The 18,038-nt window shown below is 38.9% G+C and overlaps 1 protein-coding gene across 1 annotated transcript in view; it reads left to right on the forward strand.

Annotated features, from left to right (window-relative positions):
- LOC126176882 (WD repeat-containing protein 3) overlaps window positions 1-18,038 on the forward strand; it is a 121,609-nt gene that overhangs the window by 48,108 nt on the left and 55,463 nt on the right. The window contains 2 exon segments of the mRNA XM_049924082.1: window positions 8,196-8,298; window positions 8,300-8,392. Of these exon segments, the coding sequence (XP_049780039.1) occupies window positions 8,196-8,298; window positions 8,300-8,392 (196 nt within the window).

The raw sequence follows: 18,038 nt of genomic DNA on the forward strand, positions 1-18,038 counted from the left end.
CGTTCTGCAATCTGTCCCAAATGCTGGTTCTCTAAACTTTTTCAATAATGTTTCACAAAAAGAAATCTTCTCCTTCCAGGTATTCCATTTTGAGTTTATGTTGCATATCTGTAATACATCTACATCTCATCTGTACTCTGCAAACCACCGTGAGGTGCTTGACAGAGAGCACTTCCCATTGTACCAGATATTATGGCTTCTTCCTTTTCCATTCATGTATGGAGCACAGGAAGAATGATGGTTTGAATGCCTCTGTGCATGCAGTAATAATTCTAATCTTATCATCACGAATCCTGTGTAAGCGATACATAGGGGGTTGTAGTATGAGAATGGCTAGAAAAGTTCTCAGAATCACCACAAGAGGTCAGCGCTAGCACGAGTTGTTCATGTGATATTCATTGGACTTTTGCCTGTAAACATATGCCACGTCATTGCTCTTGGAAGAGAGCTGTGGCAGCAAGGTGGCTCAGTGATTTGCAGAGATTGAAAAAATCAACATTCATGCAGTGATTAAGTACTTCATAAATAAAAGTATGAAAGCAAAGGTCATACATGCTGATTTCCGGAATACATTGGGGGCTCTGCTCCTTCATATTCAACTGTTGCCAAGTGGAAAAATGAATTTAAAATTGATTGGGCCAGCTAAGATGATGATCCCCGCAGTGGTTAGCCAAGATGTATCACTACTCCAGAAACCATTGCAAAAGGGCACAAAATGGTCATGGAGGGTCACTGATTGAAAGTGCATGAAATGGCTCATGCTTGCCAGATGTCATCTGAAAGGGTATATCACATTTTAACTGAAGAATTATAAGTGAAAAAATTATCTGCAAGATGGGTGCCACAACTCTTGATGCTGGATCAGAAATGTATGAGAATGGACATGTCGGAACAATGTTTGGCCCATTTTAGCAGAAATGAATAAGATTTTTGGTGCCTGTTTGTGACCACAGATGAAACTTGTGTGCATTACTGTACCCCAAAGACAAAACAACAAAGCAGTGAAAACTCTCCACCACCAAAGAAAACAAAGACAATTCCTTTGGTGTGGAAGGTCATGGCATCAGTGTTCTGTTTGTAGATTACCTCCCCACTGGGCAAACAATTACTGGAAAATACTATGCTAACCTTCTGGACAAATTGCAACAGAAGGTACGCGAAAAAGGTTTAGTAAGGAAGAAAGTCATCTCCCATCAAGACAATGGGCACCCGCAAACATGTGCCATCGCCATGGCAAAAATACATGAACTAAAGTATGAATTGTTGCCACACCTGCCTTATTCACCTGATATGGCTCTGTCAGACTTCTGTCTCTTCCCAAAACTGAAAATTTTTCTTGGTGGACAAAGATTCACTTCAAACAAAAAATTGATAGCCAGAGTTAACAACTGTTTTGCAGGCCTGGAGGAAACTCATTTTCGAGATGGGATCAAGGCACTGGAACATTGCTATACCAAGTGCATTAATCTACAAGGAGACCACATTGAAAAATAAAAAAAGCTTCAGTTATGTAAGTACTTTTTTTCTATTCTGTCCTGAGAACTTTTCAAATCACCCTTGTATATCCCTAGAGTAACCAATTGAAGTCGGCTCTTGAAGCTTTGTTAATAGACTTTCTCAGGATAGTTTATGTCTGACTTCAAGACTCAGCCATTTCAGTTGCTTCGGTATCTCTGTGACCCTCTCCCATGGATTAAACAAACCTGTGACCATTCGTGCTGCCCTTCTCATTGTATGTTCAATATCCCCTATCAGTCCTATCTGGTAAGGGTCCCATACACTTGAGCAATATTCTAGGATGGGTCACAAAGGTGATTTGTATGCAATCTATTTAGTAGACTGATTGTACTTCTCCAATATACTACCAATAAACCAAAGTCTACCACCTGCTTTACCCATAACTGAATCTATGTGGTCATTCCATTTCATATCCCTACAAAGTGTTACAACTGTGTATACGTATGACTTGACCAATTTCAATAGTGACTCATTGATATTATAGTCATAGGATATTACGTATTTTCATTTTGTGAAGTGTACAATTTTACATTTCTGTACATTTAGAGTAAGCTGCCAATCTCTGCACCGTCGTGAAATTTTATCAAGATCTGACTGAATATCTATGCAGCTTTTCTCAAGTAGTACTTCATTTTAGATAACTGCATCATCTGCAAAAAGCCTGATTTTATGAGTAATATTGTCTGCAAGGTCATTAATATACAACATGAACAGCATGGGTCCCAACACACTTCCCTGGGGCACACCCAAATTTACTTCTACATCTGACGATGAACTCTCCATCCAAGATAACACGCTGTGTCCTCCCTACCAAAAAGTCCTCAATCCAGTCACAAATTTCACTTGATACCCGATATGATCATACTTTTGACGTAAGTGTAGTTGCAGTTCTTGGGGTTGCCATAAGTTCTGGAAATCAGGTAATTTCAGACATGTCAGGGAAAACGGGAAAGTTTGTGTGTGTGTTGTGTGTGTGTGTGTGTGTGTGTGTGGGGGGGGGGGGGGGGGGGGGGGGAATAAATTAAAAAAAAAACTGGAAAAATCTAGTTTTTTGTCTCAGTAAATGAAATGGTTTGTTTATCGAGATGTCATGTACCATCGCTGACTGGGCACATCTTAGTATGTACGCCACTTCCATACTCCCTCATTATTACTGCTCCTCCCATTCCTACCATCCCCTTCAGCGTGCAGTTAGTGCTGCCACCACTTTTTGCCACTAGCCTAGCAACTGCCGACGAGAAGTGGGGGGGTGGGGGGAAGGTGCGAGAAGCGGTTAGTTTGCATCTGATTCTCAGAGATTCTTGACGCAGTGGCCATAGGTGGGGGTCATGTGTGCACGAGTTGTGTCTGAGTGACCGTGTAAACGTGTGTATGCTCTCGTTTTCTGACAAACGCTGTGGTCAAAAATTTAGCTGTGAACGTGTGATTTTCTTTTCTGTGTACCTGTCTGAGGCTCAGCAATCGTATTTACAGGGAGTTGCTACCTATCCTCATTAGTATTGATTCTCAGAGTATTCGCACAAGTTGTGTTACATGGATTGACCACTGCAGTCTCATTTCATCAATATGGTCTCTGTGACATGTGAATAGCTGGCGACACGCGTGGACTTTGGGGTTATTTCTAAAATCAGTGAAGGTAGTTTGAATTTGTCTTGCGACTCCAAGGAAATGCATGTTTTTGTCATCAAATGTGTTTTGTTTTATCGAAAAAAAGTAACAGCAGTGGTCTTAATGAAACACTTATACCATTTGGCTTGCTTTCTCGATCTAAAAACGGTTCATCGCAAAAGACATACATGTTAGTACTTAAGATTTTTGCTCACACAGGGGAGAAATATGGAAGTCTTTACTTTTTTTTGTGTCTTTACTTACCCTTGAGATATCAAAATTTGTCAGGGAAAAATGCTAAAGCCTGTCTGGAAATCAGGATAATATCAGTGAATTTCACGTGGGGAAACTTGTGGCAACCCTGAGTACTGAGTCAAATGTTTTTTGGAAGTCAAGAAACACTGCATCTACCTGGTTGCCTTGACCCAAAGCTTTCGATATGTCATGTAAGAAGAGTGCGAGTTGGGTTTTACGTGATCAGTGTTTTCGAAAACCATGCCGATTGGCATACTTGCGTGTTGGATGAACCTACCAGTAATAAATGTAGCAGCATGCCTCTCAGTTGCTTCGATGTCTGCCTTTAATCCAACGTTGTGGGGATCCAATCACTCAAGCAGTGCTCATGAATGGATTTCACTTGTGTTCTGCATGTAATGTGCTTTATAGATGAGCAACACTTCTAGATCCTCCCAATAAACCAAAGTTGACCACTTACCATTCCTACATGCTCATTCCATTTTCTGTTGCTAGATATTTAATCAACATGGCTATATGAAGCAGCACACCACCGGTACTATATTCAAGCACTACAGGATTGTTTTCGTATTTATCTTCATTAACATACATTTTCCCCACATTTAAAACAAGCTGTAATTCATCACACCAAATAGAAAATCTATCCAAGTCATCTTTTATCCTTCACAGTCACTCAAAGATGATACTTTCCTGTACACTACAGCATCCTCAGCAAACAGTCCCAGGTGTTGCTCACCATACTTGTTAAATCATTTAGACAGAGAACAAGAGCAGTCTTATTGCACTTACCTTGGGCACTCACGACTGTATTCTAGTTGCAATCCAATAACTCTGATGGAAATTCTAAGATCCAGCTACAGCCAAGCAATTATCTAGTACCAACATTCTCCAACTTGTTTCTCATAATGTTCTTGGCAATCTCAACAAATAAAAAGGAATTGACCATTTTGTATGTTTGCAAAAAAGTATTGTATTCAGTGTTAGTAACAAAATGCAGAACTTGCACTTTGTCTAATGAATGGCAGTTTCTTTAAATTTAGTTTAACACAAGATAATTACCATAGGTAAGGGAGCAGAAATAATGAATGACTCACAGAAATAATGTGTTAAACTAACTTGTGGGTGAACAAAGCAGCCACGCAGTCTTGTTTCCCAATATACCTGCACACTCCTTAACAAATATATTGTACTCCTTTCCAGTTGGCACCTGCCTTTCTTCTGCCTTAGCTGTTAATAAACAAGTTAGTGTTATTACATATGAATGTCTGTGTGATTTTATGTGGGCTAGGAGAAAGCACAGTAGCTCGAAAGCTGTTATGTGTTTCTATGTGCCACACAACCACCAGCTACAGGTGAGTGGTTCATTGGCCCCACCTTGTTTATTGTTTCCATCCTGGAATTTGTTATTGTAAAACTTTGTATTCAGACATTCTCTTGCAGGAAAGTGCCTCATTTCATCCCACATATTTAGCTGGTTGTATGTTTTTTTTTTAAAAAAAGGTGGTAGCTTTCTTTCAATAAATTTTGGATTTGAAAAGTCACTAAACTTCACAAGAGCTATTAATTATTAAGGAATTTGAAAGTAATTGGTTTGAGTTATGTGGTAATAATAATAATACAGTTTGCATCAAAAGCCTGGTGCAAGGCTTTTGATTGGACGCCACTTTGCTGACTTGTGCATCCCTGACCTACCCCAGAAATCATTTCGGGGAAAGAGGACAAGTGGAATTTGAACAAAGTGTTGTACCTACCAAATATTCAATCATTGAGAGATGAAGCCTGAAATATTCCATGGGCTGATTAGGATTACATTGCACGACCAATTGGTTCTGTGTTGGGTAGACACAATGTAGTGCTCAGAGTGCAGGGAGGGGGATTGTTTGGGGGGGGGGGGGGGGGGAGGGAGGCACTCCAGCTCATCAAAGATGACTCAACATTTCTGCTGTTTGGTGAGTCATCTCCTTTACTCCTCCTTATATTCTGCCAGAACTTTCCTTATTATATTTAAAAACTAGATAAACTTGAACTACATGTGCACACCTGGTTTCATTACATGTGATTTTCCTGTGATGTTTACTGAGAAAAGGTTAACAATTAAGTGAACTACACTATGAGCACCATCATTTCATTAAGTTATAGTAATAAGCTGCATTGCAATAAAATAGTCGACATTTGGTAATGTTTTCAGTAACTAAATATAAAGAACACATATTTTAGTTTTTATTGAATCATGAAGAGCATGGCTGACCTTTTATGTTGTGAGGTAGATCAGTAACTTTTGCCTCAAGGTACGGACAGAAAGAAAATAGAAATTGATTTTTAAACACCATTCCAGCCTGTATACAAGTTTTTTGTGATCTGGCAACTCCACCAGCAGTTTTCTCTCTCTTGCCTTGTGAAGAAAGTCCTGCTTCTTAAAGCTAGTCAGGTTCTTTCTGCGCCTTTTTAGCTTCTTTTGCACAGGAAGACTCTTCCCCTGCCTTTATCTGCTTGTTTTTTTCAAATTGGAAGTTATTTTCCCTCGTAGGTTTATGGTCATTGTGATTTAACTTGAAATATTTCTGTTACTTCTTCTCATATTTGACATTAATTTGATTTAGTCATTTTGGTTCCTAATCAAAATAAAACACATTGGTTTTCATTGAGAGAAAATAACTGATGTCCAAACCTTAATAACCAACAAACCAGGAACCAACTGCCTACATCTGGAAGCAAAAGCTAACAGGAGCATGTAACTCCATTTAATCTCAGATGTATCTGTTGGTCCTGTGTTTTCGATGTCCATCTGCACTCCTTGACCTTACTTGCAGTGCAGTTGCTAGTATGTTGCACTCCAACATATGAATCATGATTGATGATTTATTCTAAGACGACAACACTCTGAGGTTGGTACACTTGTAAATGAATAGCAGGCAAATCTGGTATAATCTTAAACATTGTTGAAGCTCAGAGGCCTCCCGTTTTGAAGGTGGATAAGCAGTATTAAGTTATTGTTGCTTTTGTCAGGATTCATGGAGCTCCTAGCACATTACTACCAATATGAAAGACAAAGTTACACGCGTATGAATTTACAATTCTAAGCTGCCAAAACCGCACTATGCCATGTGGCATACAATTTATGCTGTCTGCCCGGTAGGACTTCAAACCAGAGTGAGGATAATTTATGTTTTGCTGGTAATTAATAACTTGATGTTCTTCAAGACACACAAATAATTAAAACCAACTGCCACCACCAAAAACTAATGAGTGACAATAAAATCACAACACTGAGTCAGTGAAAACTGGAATAGTCACAGAATCCTACTTGGTGGTGTGAGTAGAATGATGGCATCTCACATGACATAAGCTTTGCTCATTACCTACCATCTTGTAACTTTGTGTATGTTGTCACAAATCAAAATATGCTTTGTCAACAACAATGAGATTCAATGCCTATGCAAATGATTAGGTGTTGTTAACTCAATGTGAGCAAAGCCAAAGCTTATTATGCCATACAGGTGGAGCTGACCTTTGCCCGACGTCCCACCTCTTCCGTCACCCAGCCACATTCTCTCTGACAGTGGTGTGTTTCCCCCACTGCTGCCCGTCCTGGGCTTCAGTGATGACATAATTTCTCCTACCTCTAATGATGACAACCCATAATTTTATGAGGAGCTATTTTTCCTTCCCCTTTCTGCAATCCCTTAGACTGTTCCACCAGTTGTAGCTGAGTGGTGTCCATCACTCTCTTCAGTCAATGTTAGTGTTCTTATGCCAGCCTTTGAACATCCCGGCATATTGTAGTTTGAATTCCCGCCGTGCTTGCTTGTGTTTCTGTGCGCACCTTGGCCCGTCTCTGCAACAGTGACTGTGAGTGGCCACTGCCAGCTCTAATGAACGCAGGTCATTAAGCACAATTAAAATCAGAATTTTGTGATTCTTCACTCGGGTCACAATGCAGTTTTCACCAGTCTCACTTAAATAAAATTGTACATCCATCCACATATGATTACATCTGATTTCTTCTCTCCTTCTTTATGCTGGACAATTGACATTTCGTAAATAGCACCATTTTCTCTTTCAGTCACATTTTAGTATCAAAAATTAGATTGAACAATATGTTTCAGTAGCTTGTAGCCATTATCTGATGCCCATTTGCTTATTATACTTTATTACATTGTGCTTACATTTGCCGCAAGAGTGTGTTTTTGATTTTGTTGATTATGCCAGTGAGGTTAGGTGGTGAAATTTAGTTGGTTGTCAGGTAGGAATATAGATCAAACTTGTGGCACGCAGTTCACTAAGCAATATCAAAAACATTCCATACACTTACATTAGCTTTTTTGTCTGGAGCAGTTGGAATAGTTTCACAGACCAATGTTCTAGTTGTGTAACATCACTGACATGCGAAACAACAAAAAATGTTATGTCCAATGTAACCAGACAGTATAGTGTATGGTTAGTAGAGGGGACACTTGATATTGGCAGCATGCTGCCAAAATGGGGCATTCCAAACTAAATATTCATATTAAAGTATCACTGAAATAGAATTGTGTTTTTTTACAAAATTCACAAGACACTCCCCACACTCATCCACTTCCATGTTATTTAGATACATTTAAGTTAAAGAAAAAAAACCTTCTTTCTGGCTTTTAGGTATTTAGTGGCTTATGTTATCTCACCTTTGTCCTACAATTGAAATAAATTTTTAGATAGTTATTTTAAGTGACTACTTATTCTAGAATATTCTTTTTCACAATGGTTAATGGAAAAACAATGGTTGTCTTGCCTGAAGGTTGTGTATATATATGTATTAATAACAAGTATTTTCACAGACCATCATTAGCCTGTCTACGAACTGTTGAGACAAGTTATGGACTGTGCTCATGTTTTGCACCCGGAGATCGGCACTTGCTTGTGGGAATGAAGGATGGACAAATTGCTTATTATTGACATAGCAAGCTGGAGAAGTTTTAGAGGCTATTCAGCACATACAAAGGAACTGTGGTCAGTTTGTCTCACAGCTGATTCGGTAAGCAGACATGGGTATTCCTGTGTTCTCTATATACCACATTACAGAATGGCAGAAGTTGCAGTATGAGGGCACATGAGATGTTGGCGATCATAGACAGGGGAGGGGACTGTAGATATTTTTTGGTGATATGCAGTAGTGAATGAATGCTGGGTAGCCCCACGATAGGGAGGGAAGTGTGATTTAATACAGTTAAAGGCATCATGACTAAAAAACTAAATAGTTTCCTGCACTGCAATATACGTATGAGATTTGTTCAAAAAATTCCAGAACTTTGGCCACAAAATTGTTCTATGCTTATCTTTTACTTATTGTGCACGGTCTTCTTCGAAATACTCTCGCCCATAGTTGATACACTGCTTCCAACACCGTTTCCACTTCCATAAGCAGACTTGGTACGCCTTTTGCTGGATTGTGTGAAGCGCCGTCTGCAAATTTTATTTTATCTCATCTATTGTTGCAGATCTCTGTGCTTTCAAAGGGGTTTTGAACTTTGGAAATAAAAAAAAGATCATCTGGGGCCAGGTCTGGATAGTACAGAGGATGAGGCAGCAAAGTGATTTCATTTTTTGTGCAAGAGTCACACACCAACAGGGACGAATGCGCAGGTGGTGCATTATTGTGATGCAAGAGCCTGACTTGTCTCACCATGTTTCAGACTGTTTCCTTCTCATACTTTCTCAAAGGTGTTGCAACACGTCCCGATAGTACCATCGATTAACAGTTTGTCCCTGTGGCACGAATTCATGATGAACTAATCCTTCAAAGTCAAACTAACTATCAGAATGACTTAAACATATGACCTGACCTGACAAGCTTTTCTTGGTCTTGGGAAACTTTTCCCAACGCATTGCGAAGATTGAACCTCGGTCTCAACATTGTAACTGTAGACTCACGTCTCATCACCAGTTATGATTCTTTTATGGAACGTCTCATTCTCTTTTGAGTGATCCAAAAGCGCTTCACAGATTGTGAGGCAAAGGTCTTTCTGATATTGACTAATGAGCACTGGGGTGAACTTGGCGGCAGCACGATGCTTTCCAAGATGCTATTTCAGGATTTCGTGACAAGATCCAACTCAAATGTTACATTCTTATGCAATGACTCAGACAGGCAGGTTTTGATTGATATGCACAATTTTGTTGACTTCCTGACATGAGCATCATCGGTAGACATCGAAGGGCGTCCTGCGCGAGGGTTATCATTAACTTCTGTCCGGACATTTTTAAAGTGTGTGAACCATTCGTAACACTGAGTATAGCTTAAGCACTCATCACTGTCAGCTTCCTGCATTATTTGGCATGTCTCTGTAAAGGTTTTCTTGAGTTTCATGCAAAGTTTGGTACTGATATGTTGTTCCTCTAACTCTGCCATCTCAAAATTCACAAACTGTGCGACACAATGTTCTACTCAGTACAGCACTGAACAATAACTAACACATATAACAATGAAACTTCTGGCAGTTACACATTAAAGACAGGCATGTACAGGGATGCCAACCACATTTCGCTCTAATATACCATTGGTCCGAAATTATAAATCTTCTGGAATTTTTTGAACAGACCTCATACATTTGCTTGCCTTCTATTTTAGGTTAGAAGCTAATTTCGTTGCATATGTACATGTTGTAGTTGTCAATCACTCGTGAATATGAAAGCTGATTTTATGGATGAAGTTATTTCTCTTCCCATTGGTTCAACAACTTAGTACTTAAAATGCACAGTGACAAGTGGAGAAGTAGTTTATACATGGATCAGGATAATAAACTGATGGACAGTTAGGTATGGAAGAGGGCAAAGTTGTCTTTTCCATGTTTCCCACGTGACCATTGTGGTTGTGGTAGCAACAGCTGTGCTATTCAGTTCTGAATTTTTCTCTCACATTTCCTACTAACATATAGTATTGAATTTACCTTGCAGTATTGTAACATCCTTATCATTTTTCCCTGCAATTTTGCTTCTAGTTTCGTACATTTTATTTTGTCAAATAAAAAAATCCTAAAAAGAAACAAAACCAGCCACAAGGCGATAAAAAAACATAACAGTTACTTAATCAACAGCCATTGTTGTCCACGTCTGACTGTGGCAACCTGGGCTTGAGGAAACAGAGCAGTATGCAAGTGAGCAGGACAAAGGCATGATCAGGCTTGTTTTCTGGTTGGTTGTTGCAGTTGCAGTAGCTGTTAATAAACAGCTTGCTGTAAATTAATTCGTTATTCTGATCAGGGTGTAATGTCAACAACTGAATCTGTGATTCTATTCCATTTCCAAGGAAGTGTATAAATAGCTAGAGATATTGATAATATTTTACATTATATTTCATTTGGTTAGTACTATAGTACATAGAAATTGCAGATAGATAAAATGAAATCAGAAGAATCAATGGCTGCCAAAAGTTAGTGTCCAAGTGTTGGGTTATTTACATGTAATAATTGTGATCTCATGCTTGAGGTAAAAAATTGTAGTTGTGATTATTTTATTGTTTCTCAGGGTAGAAGTAAATTCTTAATTACAATTCAAGGTAGTGAATGTTTGGATAAAGTTGTTGCATTAGTATTATTTGAAGCGTCATTGTACAACTTTTTTCAGAGTAGCAGATACCACAACAGGGTTCATAGCATGTGTGGTAGCTCAAGTGTTTAACTGAGTAGCATGTACAATTTATCACTTATAAGAAATTATGTGTGCAGTAGTACTAGTTACAAAACAAATCTCATCCAAATACCCAACATCCCCACATTTCTAATACATCTTCACCAGAATTTCAAAATATTTTACAGCATTTCATTACAATCAATGACAAAGAAAGCCGAATATGGCCACACAAGTCTCAGTTCTCCCAATTTATTGGAACAGAGAATATTACACAATGGCTCTCGACTGGGAAAAATCTTACAACAATGCCTCATGGTCACATAATAATTTGGGTTACTGGACAAAGTATGTGACTGAGTTGAAGGCTTTCTGATAAACAGGAATCAGTAATATATTTTGTGCAGATAATATTTGAAGGAAGTCATATTTATGTACACCCCCATGAACCATGGATCTTGCCATTGATGGGGAGGCTTGTGTGCCTCAGTGATGCAAGTAGCCGTACCATATGTGCAACCACAATGGAGGGTATCTGTTGAGAGGCCAGACAAACGTGTGGTTCCTGAAGAGGGGCAGCAGCCATTTCAGTAGTTACAGGGGCAACAGTGTGGATGACTGACAGATCTGGCTTTGTAACAGTAACTGAAATGGCCTTGCTGTGATGGTACTGCAAACAGCTGAAAGCAAGGGGAAACTACAGCCATAATTTCTCCCGAGGGCTTGCAGCTATACTGCACTTTACTGTATGGTTAAATGATGGCGTCCTCTTGGGTAAAATATTCCGTAGGTAAAATAGTCCCCCATTTGGATCTCCGGGCATGGACTACTCAGGAGGACGTCGATATCAGGATAAAGAAAACAGGCATTCTACAGCTCAGAGTGTGGAATGTCAGATCCCTTAATCAGGCTGGTGGTTAGAAAATTTAAAAAGGGAAATTGATAGTTTAAAGTTAGATATAGCAGTGGCAGGAGGAACAAGACTTCTGGTCAGTAGAATACAGGATTATAACCACAAAATCAAATAGGCGTAATGCAGGGGTAAGTTTAATAATGAATAAAAAAATATTAACATGGGTAAGCTACTACGAACAGCATAGTGAATGCATATTGTAGCCAAGATATGACACGAAGCCCGCGTCTACCATAATAGTACAAGTTTATATGCCAACTAGCTCTGCAGATGATGAAGAGATTGAAGAAATGTACGATGCAATAAAATAAATTATTCAGATAGTGAAGGGAGATGAAAATTTAATAGTCATGGGGGATTGGAATTCAATAGTAGGAAAAGACAGAGAAGGAAAAGTAATTGGTGAATGTGGAATGGGGGTAAGGAATGAAAGAGAAAGCTGCCTAGTAGAATTTTGCACAGAACATAACATACTCATAGCTAATACTTGGTTTAAGAATCAAGGTTGTATATGTGGAAGAGGCCTGGAGACACTAAAAGATTTCAGATAGGTTATATAATGGTGAGACAGAGATTAGGAACCGGATTTTAAATTGTAAGACATTTCCAGGGACAGATGTGGACTCTGACCACAATTTATTGGTTATAAATTCTAGATTAAAAGTAAAGAAACTGCAAAAAGGTGGGAATTTAAGGAGATGGGACCTGGATAAACTGAAAGAATCAGAGGTTCTAGGGAGTTTCAGGAAGAACATTAGGGAATGATTGGTAAGAACAGGAGAAAGACATACAGTAGAAGAGGAATGGCTAGCTTTGAGGGATGAAATAGTGAAGGCAGCAGAGTATCAAGTAGGAAAAAAGATGAGGGCTAGCAGAAAACCTTGGGTAACAGAAGAGATATTGAATTTAACTGATCAAAGGAGAAAATATAAAAATGCAGTAGATGAAGCTATTGAAAAGGAATACAAATGTCTCAAAAATGAGACCACCAGGAAGTGCAAAATGGCTAAGCAGGGATGGCTAGAGGACAAATGTAAGGATGTAGAGGCATATATCACTAGGGTTAAGATAGATACTGCTTACAGGAAAATTGAAGATACCTTTGGAGAAAAGAGAACCACCTGTATGAATATCAAGAGCTCAGATGAAAAACCAGTTCTAAGCAAAGAAGGGAAAGCAGAAAGGTGGAAGGAGTATGTAGAGGGTCTACACAGTGGCATGTACTTGAGAGCAATATTATCGAAATGGAAGAGGAAGTTGATGAAGATGAAATGTGAGATATGATACAGTATGAAGAATTTGACAGAGCACTGAAAGGCCGAAGTCGAAACAAGACGCTGGGAGTAAACAACATTCATTAGAACTACTGATAGCCTTGGGAGAGCCAGCCCCGATAAAACACTGCCATCTGGTGAGCAAGATGTATGAGACAGGTGAAATACCCTCAGGTTACAAGAAGAATATAATAATTCCAATCCCAAAGGAAGCAGGTGTTGACAGATGTGAAAATTACCAAACTATCAGTTTAATAAGTCACGGCTCCAAAATACTTGCACAAATTCTTTACAGACGAATGGAAAAACTAGTAGAAGCCGACCTCAGGGAAGATCAGTTTGGATTCCGTAGAAATGTTGGAACACGTGAGGCAATACTGACCCTAAGAATTATCTTAGAAGATATATTAAGGTATGGCAAACCTACACTTCCAGCTTTTGACAGTGTTGACTGGAATACTCTCTTTCAAATTCTGAAGGTGGCAGGGGAGAAATACAGGGAGCGAAAGGCTATTTACAATTTGTACAGAAACCAGATGGCAGTTATAAGAGTTGAGGGGGCATGAAAGGGAAGCAGTGGTTGGGAAGGGTGTGAGACAGGGTTGTAGCATATGCCAAATGTTATTCAATCTGTGTATTTAGCAAATAGTAATGGAAGTAAAAGAAAAATTTGGGGTAGGAATTAAAATCCATGGAGAAGAAATAAAAACTTTGAGGTCTGCTGATGACATTGTAATTATGTCAGAGAGAGCAAAGGACTTGGAAGAGCAGTTGAACGGGGTAGACAGTTTCTTGAAAGGAGGATATAAGATGAACATCAACAAAATGAGGATAATGGAATGTAGTCATATTAAATCAGATAATACCAAGGGAATTAGATTACACAATGAGACACTTAAAGTAGGAGATGAGTTTTTCTATTTGGGGAGCAAAATATCTAATGATGGTCGAAGTAGAGAGGATATAAACTGTAGTGTTTCTGAAGAAGAGAAATTTGTAGACATTGAGTATAGATTTAAATGTCAAGAAATCTTTTCTGAAACTATTTATATGGAGTGTAGTCATGTACGGAAGTGAAATATGGATGATAAATAGTTTAGACATGAAGGGTCTACAAGCTTTCAAAATGTGGTGCTACAGAAGAATGCTGAAGATTAGATGGCTAAATCACATAACTAATAAGGAGGTACTGAATAGAATTGGGTAGAAGAGGAATTTGTGGCACAACTTGACTAGAAGAAGGGATCAGTTGGCATTACACGTTCTGAGGCATCAAGGGATCACCAATTTAGTATTGGAGGGAAGCGCAGAAGGCAAAAATTGTAGAGGGAGACCAAGAGATGAATACATTAAGCAGACTTAGAAGGGTGTAGGCAGCAGTAATTATTCGGAGATGAAAAAGCTTGCATAGGATAGAGTAGCATGGAGAGCCGGATCAAACAAGTCTCTGGACTGAAGACGACGACAACAACAACAAAAAGAGCTGCTGACCAAATAAACCTTTATTCATTAATAGTCTCAATCAGAATGATCATCAGGCAACATAAAATCATTATAGCGCCTGTGTGTGTCACCCTTACTGTGTCTTCAACAAAAATAAAATTTGGATTTTTTTTTGTAGTTTACTTTTAATTGGCACAACATTAACATTCACACCACATAGGCCACTGTAATAATTTTATGTTACCTCATGATGATGGTGATGATGATGTCCGTTTTATTTAAAACTAGTAGTGGATAAAGGTTTAATAAATTGTTCTCAGTGGCGAACCCATAGATAATCAGTGCTTGGGGCAAAGGGAGGCAGCTGGCACTCAACTGGAGAAAAATAAGTGTAATGCACCAAAATAGACAAAGATGGCTGCAAAAGGTAACTGTGTGAATAGTTCAGATGAGAAGCCTAAATTAGATTTTAGTGGGACTTAAGTTACCAAGCAGGGTAAATTCCAGTGTCCAGCCCAGACATTCACACTATACAGTCATTAGTACTCATATGATAAAAATCTTGATTGGTTGCTGTATGGGGAAGAATATGAATCAGCTGCTCACCAACCATCACTGCAAACAGCTACCCTTAGGACTAAATATTTTAAGAGTCAAAATGACAATATTATGATAAGGACATTTTGCTGTTCATCATATAGAGAAGATGCCAAGTCACAGACAGGCACAACAGAAAGAATACCAAACATAAGCTTTTGGCCAAAAGGCCTTCTTTTAAATTTGGTGAGTAGCAATTTGTCTATTTCAAAATACTGTTATTATTTCATCCCAGATTTTTCAAAAGTCAAAAAGAGATTGACTGACTGTTAAACAAGAATGTTGACATGATATCTCTGCTAGCAATTTATCAACATGTGATCTGATCCTGTTGATCCAAGGCTTTGAGTTTTAAAAGCATGCAGGACCGAGCTGAGACTGCTTAACATATAACTTTACTGAGCTTACCAATGTTCAGCACTATTCATGTGGCTCGACATATCATCTGGTCCCTGGTAGGCTAATATGTTAAGAGTAGGGTCATTGGAGGTCCTACTGGCACATGCAAGTTCCTGGGACATCAGTACACTGGTTTGGGTGGAAGAATGTTGGGAGTGGTGGACTAATGGAGTTCAGCCAGTGGCGTAGGCCGTGGGTCACACCAGATTTTTTCTGTGCCCACATCTTGCTACTCAAAGATTGATTAAAAAGACAACTTGGACTGAACATTTACATTGAACAGATGTGGCATCGGCATGTATCCCACTGTGAGAAGAGCAAGATTTGAGTAGAAAGTATTGGAATGCATTGTTAAAACACAGTCATGTAGGACATACGTACAAGTGTCACCAAAAGATGTTGAGGTTCATGCCCATCTTTAAAAAGATATTAATTGTTGCTGACCTATATTAACAGTGTACTTTCTAAAGAGGTACTGATGTGTTAGTTGGGTCCAGAAAATGAAAATGTCTTTTAGCACTCTTTTAGCAATATCAACACACTTTCAATAATGTGTATTACCAAGGGGGTTAGGAGGGACTTTATGCCTCCCTGGAGAGAGAGAGAGAGAGAGAGAGAGAGAGAGAGAACGAACAGCATGCCTCTTAAATAGATATTGATGTGTAAGGTCCTGGACCTGAAAATATTCAGTATGACATTCGTCGAGGAAAGTTACTTGTACTACTAAGACTTCAATTTTTGCATTGAGTTTAACTGAAAAATTCAAAACATTTATGGAACTTGATAGAAGAATTCATTAAATACCATTTTTTTCAAAACTTTACAGTATGAAGTAACTGACTAGATCACAGTATTCAAAAGGTGGATATAAGCCCCCTCTCCCCCCCACCTCCTTATTCACAGAATTGCTCTTTCCTGCCCTACAGGCAAATGTGTGTTAGCAACAATCTACTCAAGATTTATGTATTGTGTTGAAGGTAAAAGACAGTAGTGAACCATTCGTGAAGTAAAATCATGCAGGAGTACAGTTCATTGCAGGGGAATTACATGCAGAGAAGAGGAGAATGCAAATAATGTCCAGGATTTGGTTCAGATTTCAGAATAGTTAGAAAATACCTCATTACTTCCATACCATAATGTGTTGGGCCAGAGGTGAACATACCAGCCATTAGGTAGGTGTTCATAATATTCTGGCTGAGCAGTGTATACTGACATGGAAATGTATGCACATTTTTGAACCATCATGGACTCTTTGCCTTTCCAAATATTAGTAGCACCAACTTTTATGTTCCATGTATGTTATGACATAATAAAACAGTTAGTCCGTATTAAATGTTTCACCTCTTCTGAGCTCAAGAGTTTTGTCAGACAGAAGGTGTAAAAGTAAACCCGTTTCACCTGCATTAAAAACATCAGTGGGACTGTACTTTCTATGACTGATGGAAGAGTATTTTTCCATGACTGAACTGTGCTAATGTTCGTGCTTCCAGCCTTACCTCGAACACATTTATACACTAAATTATGCCTGTTCTGGAACCTTCGATGCAACCATTGGATGCTTTGAAATCTGCAAGTCCCAACTTTTGTGCTAAATATATTCTGCAGCACAAGCCAATGTACGATGAATTGGAATGTTCAAAGCATGAGCTTGTTTATTCACTTAAATGGCACATTTCCCAGTTCAGGAAACTGACTGTCACACACTTTCTTTTGTTTATAACAATGAAAACAATCAGTTATTGACAGAATAATTTAAATGGATAGATAAAAAAAATCTACTCACCAAGCGGCAACAGAAGAACACATTTACAGGCTGGTGGCTCCTTCTTCTGGCAGAAGAGTTGAAGGGGAAGGAATAGGGTTGAAGTGAAAGGATGGGAGAGGTTTAGGAAAATGGGTACAGTTTATAAAAGTCACCCAGAACCTCGGGTCAGGGGGAGACTTACCAGATGGAATGAGAAAGAAGGAATGACTGTTGGGGACTGCACGGGACAAGATTTGAAAACGTAAGAGCTTAAAGGTAGAAGACAGGGTAATATGCAAGACCGAGATTACTACTAAAACATCATGCACAAGTTAATAACTGTGAAAAGCTAAGTGCATTGTATGTAACAGAGGTGAGAGGGGGATGGCAAAAAATAGACAGGTCAGGAAATGACAGATGCAGAAAATTAAAATGGAGTGAAAAAAGGAGTAGTTACTGTGAAGAAATGCTGAGATGAAAGGAAATAACATAAATTAAGACTAGTTGGCTGGTGAGAACCAAGGACATGTTGTATCGCTAGTTCCCACCTGTGTAGTTCTGAGAAACTGGTGTCCTGGGAAAGAATCCAGATGTGTTGAAACAGGCACCGAGGTCATGACTGTCATGTTGTGGAGGATGCTCTGCAACAAGATATTGTGTGTTGCCAGTATACACCCTCTGTGCC

Source organism: Schistocerca cancellata, chromosome 3, assembly GCF_023864275.1.
Source record: "Schistocerca cancellata isolate TAMUIC-IGC-003103 chromosome 3, iqSchCanc2.1, whole genome shotgun sequence".
Classification (NCBI taxonomy): Eukaryota; Metazoa; Arthropoda; class Insecta; order Orthoptera; family Acrididae; genus Schistocerca; species Schistocerca cancellata.